The 5280-nt window shown below is 41.8% G+C and overlaps 1 protein-coding gene across 1 annotated transcript in view; it reads right to left on the reverse strand.

The window, feature by feature from the left end:
* The window catches only part of CCNDBP1 (cyclin D1 binding protein 1), a 13848-nt gene that overhangs the window by 2519 nt on the left and 6049 nt on the right, over window positions 1-5280 (reverse strand). The window contains exons 4-8 of the mRNA XM_007935267.2: window positions 3973-4054; window positions 3090-3186; window positions 2850-2923; window positions 2189-2265; window positions 1532-1839 (exon numbers count right to left, since the gene is read on the reverse strand). Coding sequence (XP_007933458.1) covers window positions 1532-1839; window positions 2189-2265; window positions 2850-2923; window positions 3090-3186; window positions 3973-4054 — 638 coding nt within the window. The remainder of the gene's footprint in view (window positions 1-1531; window positions 1840-2188; window positions 2266-2849; window positions 2924-3089; window positions 3187-3972; window positions 4055-5280) is intronic.

Here is a 5280-nt window from a genome sequence, read left to right on the forward strand (position 1 = left end):
AGGAGTGGCTGGTGGGTTTGATCCGTCAGCCTTCTGGTTAGCAGTCAAGTGCCTTAGGCACTATGCTACCAGAGCTCCTAAATATTATATTTAATATTAAATTTCTTAGATGTGATAATGAAATTATGGTCATATAGAATCTTAGGAGATACATGCTAAAGCACTTACAGGTGAAATGCCATTGATGTCTGTTTGCTGTAGTCAATTACTTTAATATGGCCCTTCTAGCCATGCATGGTCTTATAGCTCTTAAAAAATGACTCAGTAGAACTATGCAAATAAGGTGTTTGTGCCCCACCAAGGGGACTGGGCAGCCTGCTAATGATGCAAATAAGGTGCATGGAATCCTTGTGGGGGTGGGACCATGAAAATAAAGTATATGGAACCCTAAGCAGGGGATTGGTCAGTTTCGTCATCCTGCTAGGCTTAGCAGGAATCAATCCCAGAGGCTGAGGAGGGGATCTCACTACCACCAAGAAGAGCATGTCCTTTGGACCCAGGGTCCCTACACTCAGGGGACTAGTGCCTAGACTCAGGGGACAGAGATTTATAACAACAGAGATGATGTGAGATGGCACAACATGGCACAGCGGCAGAGAAATGATGGCAGAACCAGAAGACTGACATGACACGGCACAGTGCGCTTCTTGGCCCACGCAGCAAGGTGGCTACAGTGGGTGTGTTGACCCACAGACCAAGAGAGTTGAGCACCTCTGGGCAGGGGGCTTGCTGGTGGTGTGGGGTGCCTCTAGGTACTTGGTAGACCTACAGTAGCCAACTCATGGAACAAAAGAGCTAAACACCCAGGGGCCAAGGCTTATTGGCTGAGTGGGGTACCTCCAGGCACTTATTGGCAGAGCTAAAGAGCTTTGTAACATTTGTCTGAGTAGGGCAGAGGGGCCGAGGGGCCAAGAGCCAACAGCCCTATTTGTAGGCACAGCCAAAAAGCTGTCCTGACTGAAGAACTGTATCCCGAGTCATTCCTGATCCTGAATTGTAACCTATATTGCTTCTCTAATAAACCCTATAACTCTAAGTATAGCCTATGAGTTTTGTGTGGGAGTTATCTGAATTATCAAACTCAGGAAAGGAGCAGAGTGCTGTAGGAGGGACAGGTGATGTTAGAATTGGTAAAAAAAAAAAAAAAGGTTGAGGGTGGAGGTATGTTTGAACTGCACTTCAGAGGAATCACCCTTGGTATGATGATCTTTATTGTCTCTCTTTCCCCTTGTGAAGACTAGGAAGAATAGGAAGTCTGACGCCACCATGCCATTTTTACAGTCTGCACTTATCTCAAGTGGTCTAGGGGAAAAAAGCACATCTATCTATTAAAAATACAAAGCAATACAGAAGAATATTGAACAACTGGTGAATCTAGATGAAGGATGTATGGGTACTGCAGTACTTTTTCAACTTATCTGTAAGTTTGAACATTCTGAAAATAAAAATTTTGGGGAAAGCCTTGGGGTGACAGCACAAGCTGAGGTCAGAATGCTGCTGCTCAGATGTCTCAAGTGGAGGTCAGGTTTACCTAGGGCTGATCTCATCAGAAATATCCACAATGTCATCCAGCTGGGCCACCTGGTCCTTCTTCCCATTCTCTGCCACTGAGATCCGGATTTTCTTCAGGCTGGCTTTGGATGCCTTCACCAGCGCAAGGCATGGGATTATGAGCTCCTGATCTTCCTCTGACCAGTATATGTCCTGATTGCTTGGAAACCCCAATGCATCCTCCTCACCATCATTATGGTCATCAGAGTCCACCCTATGGCCATTCCCAAAACTGTCCTCCTCAGAGTCATTCAAGAGGCCAGAGTAAGGGTCACATTCTTCTACAGCCTAAGACACATGATAATATATGTGAATAAAAATTTTTTATAAAAAGCCTCTAACATGTTCAGATAATATCTGAGTTGTGAAAATACCTCAGTCAGTTACTTCAGTAATGGTTATAGGGTTTTATCACTTTATAAACCCTGCTCTCTCCCTCTCCTAGTCCAGCAATAGAATGGAGGAGAGTAGTACTGGATTATACATCAACATGGAGGAGAGATGGAAGACAGAGAACAGGTATGAGAATGGGACCTATTGGTCAATACTCAAGATATCTCCTCTCTTTACACTCAACTCTCGTCTACTAGTCACTGAGTTGCCTTCCAATGACCAGCAAAGATAGAAGTCCCCTCACCTGTTCCATTTCTTCATATGCATCCTTCACAAAATTCACACTCTTTGTCAGCATAAAAAGGGCAGCAGCTTTGTTATCTATGAGTTAAAAATCAGAAACACTAGAATTAGACGAAAAACTCAACAACTCTTTTAAGACTGCAAAGAACAACCATTGAAGGGAGTGCCAAGGACAGTCTTGTTGACTGGTAATGGGGTAATGGGGTTTAATGTAAAATTCTTTTCACACACATCCCTGGATATGCAAACAGGAGGCTAAAAAGCTTTTCTTCATACACTGCAAAAAAATAAAAAGATCCCATGCTGTTTCTCATGATGGTCATCCTGGACAAACACTGCTTTTGACCTAGCTGGTTCTACCTCACAATTGCTTCAATGTGTTTCAAAATATTGCTCCTCGGCAGGACTAGGAAAACAAACCACATCTATTCAACAAGAAATAGAGCCACAGAAAGAGTGTTCGAATTTGGAATATGAGAATTAGAGAATGGCAAAAAGTATTAATACCTATCTTGTGATGATGGCAATACGCAATATTTATTTCACCAAAATCCTTATGTCAGTTAAAATACATGCATGCCATTAAGTTGGAAGCTAGACATGAAGAGGTCTCTTCTTCTTTGCCCAGCAGAGTCAATGGTCCACTTCCTACCTTCACCTACCTCTTGGTATCCGAGGTACCTGCTGACAGGCAATCCAGACAGTGTTGCAGGAAATAAGGTCCTTGTTCTCGGGGCTGGAGAGAGGAATCAATATGGATATATGAATGACCTAGGCCCCTGTCTCCTAAAAAAACTTCTTCCTGCTGGCCATTATTCTTAGCTTGTAGTAAGTTTGCTGTTATTTCCCTCCTTGAGGCAAGGAACCCTATTAGGTGATAATTCAACCTGTGGCATCTTTACCTCTGAGCAGGAGTGATGATAAGCACCTCCATGAGCTGAGCCATGCCATCCACTATGTCCAGAGTGGCTCCCCGTACAAGCTTTCGCAACGTGATTCCTATGGCCAAACACAAAGATGAAGCAGCCCTGGTCTTCTTTTCAGAAATCACCATCTGCTTTCCCAAGAATCTAAACATTACAGGACCATGAAGTAATGTGTACTCACATGCTTTAACTGGAGTGCCTAATATAAAACTCAGGTCTTATTTATATCCCTGTGTCATTTTCTTATCCCTCCTACCACTCCTTAGTGCTACTCTCCTAAAGAGATCTAAAACAAATCTTTCTATAACAGCAGGTATTCATTCATCAAGGACAGTAGTCCCCTGACAACTGGGATGAAACACTAGAAGTTTAAACCATTTATGGGTAATCCTGAATACCCATGACATGTATTCATTTATATTTTTGTAAAGGCATGAATCTACAGGCAGGGACAGAGCACAGTTAACCTATACAGGAGCTTGGTTGGAAAGAGGAAGTGTTGTAATATGTTTGAAGGAGAATGGGGATAGCATGGGCCTGGGTTTAGGGCTAAGATGCATCCAGCAGCTGTAGTGGTTAAAATGAGTTAGAGAGGGAAGAACCAGTGAGAAGAATTAAAAAAAGCCTTACAGTCAGGCAAAGTAGGGGAGATTGGAAGTCACAGGGAATATAGCACCACAGCTTCACATGCTTGCTGATAGAGGTCACTTATGTTATCAAATTATTCTCAACTGTGTTTTATGGAAGAAAGTTACATTCTCAAATTGGGGTAAGGGTAAAGGTCTCAGGACATAATCTGTCATACTAGTAAAGTTCCACTCTATAAACAGAACTTTTGTGTACTTAGTGGCTTGCTTACCCTGATCCTTCGGAAGCGAGAAGTACACTGCAATAATTCCTTCGATGGCAACACGGACTTGCTCACAGAACCTCTGAGTCTCCTGTGAGGTGATGGACCAAGTTCAGGATGAAAACAGGAAATGGATTAGATCAATGTGGTCAGTGTATCTATTGTGAAAGAGAGCAGACATTTGTACAGCATCATCAAACATTTTCTGAAAGCATACTATGAGTAAGATCTTGTGTTATACTCATCAAAGACCAGAAAGGAGTTAGCCAGACACCAGGTTCTGGGCAGATAACTCAATGAAATATTAAGAAACAGCAGGAAAGACTTGTCTCTGATACTCTATATCTCAAGATATTAGTAATCTACTGTGAGGTACTACCATACTACCATGAGTGGGCAAACTACAGCCTACAGCCCAAATCAAGCCCACCGACAATTTTTGTGAATTAAGTACAGTAAAACCTGCGAAAACCAGAACCTGCATTAATGCACAAACTTCTCAGAGAAGAAAAACTCAAATATTTTCCACTAAACCAAGCAATAGAAAAGTAGTAGGACAGTACCCTAACAAAGGAGGAAAATGTAAGATCTATAAAAACAAGGCAGTTCTGTTGAGTTCCAGCTCACACAGGTTTCACTGTGTTACTGGAACACAACTATTTACTATCTGGCCCTTTACACCAAAAATCTGCCAACTCCTATCCTTGAGTGTTACATCTACTCCTCATTTATCAGCTACCTCATTATCTGACATTTTGCATTTACACGTAACAGTAAAAAACCTACTATCTGACTATTTTTCACATTCATGACATACATCTGGTAGTAACGAATACCAAGGTATGAGGCAAGAGTAATTCTGGCTGTGATACGAAATTCTCAGTGGTTTGGCAATTATGTAGTGATGTAATTTGGCAGTTATGCAGTGATACAGTTATCCTGCATTTGTGAGCTGATCTGGTCATTCTCTATTTTTGCATAATGACTAGTTTGCATAATAACCTGGTCTTTGGAATCTAACCATTTAGGTAAGTGAGGAGAGGGTATATATCTCCCCTGCCCTTCTTCACTCTCATTTTCTCTTTTTCTTTAACAGAATCACATGGACTCAACAATGTTCAATGTTGACTATTTTTCTTTTAAGCAATCACTGGCTTCCTCTCACTTTCCCTGTCCTCACTTATCTGCTAAATTCTAAGCCAGCGCTATGCCAAGTATGGTCTACAGGTTGGTGCCAATCCACAAACTCTTTATTACCAGTCTGAGATGAGATACAGTGATTGGAATACGGATATAGAAACTTTTTTTTTTTTTTTT

The sequence above is a fragment of the Orycteropus afer genome, unplaced genomic scaffold, assembly GCF_000298275.1.
Source record: "Orycteropus afer afer isolate SDZICR_OR568_19922 unplaced genomic scaffold, OryAfe1.0 scaffold00026, whole genome shotgun sequence".
Lineage (NCBI taxonomy): Eukaryota > Metazoa > Chordata > Mammalia > Tubulidentata > Orycteropodidae > Orycteropus > Orycteropus afer.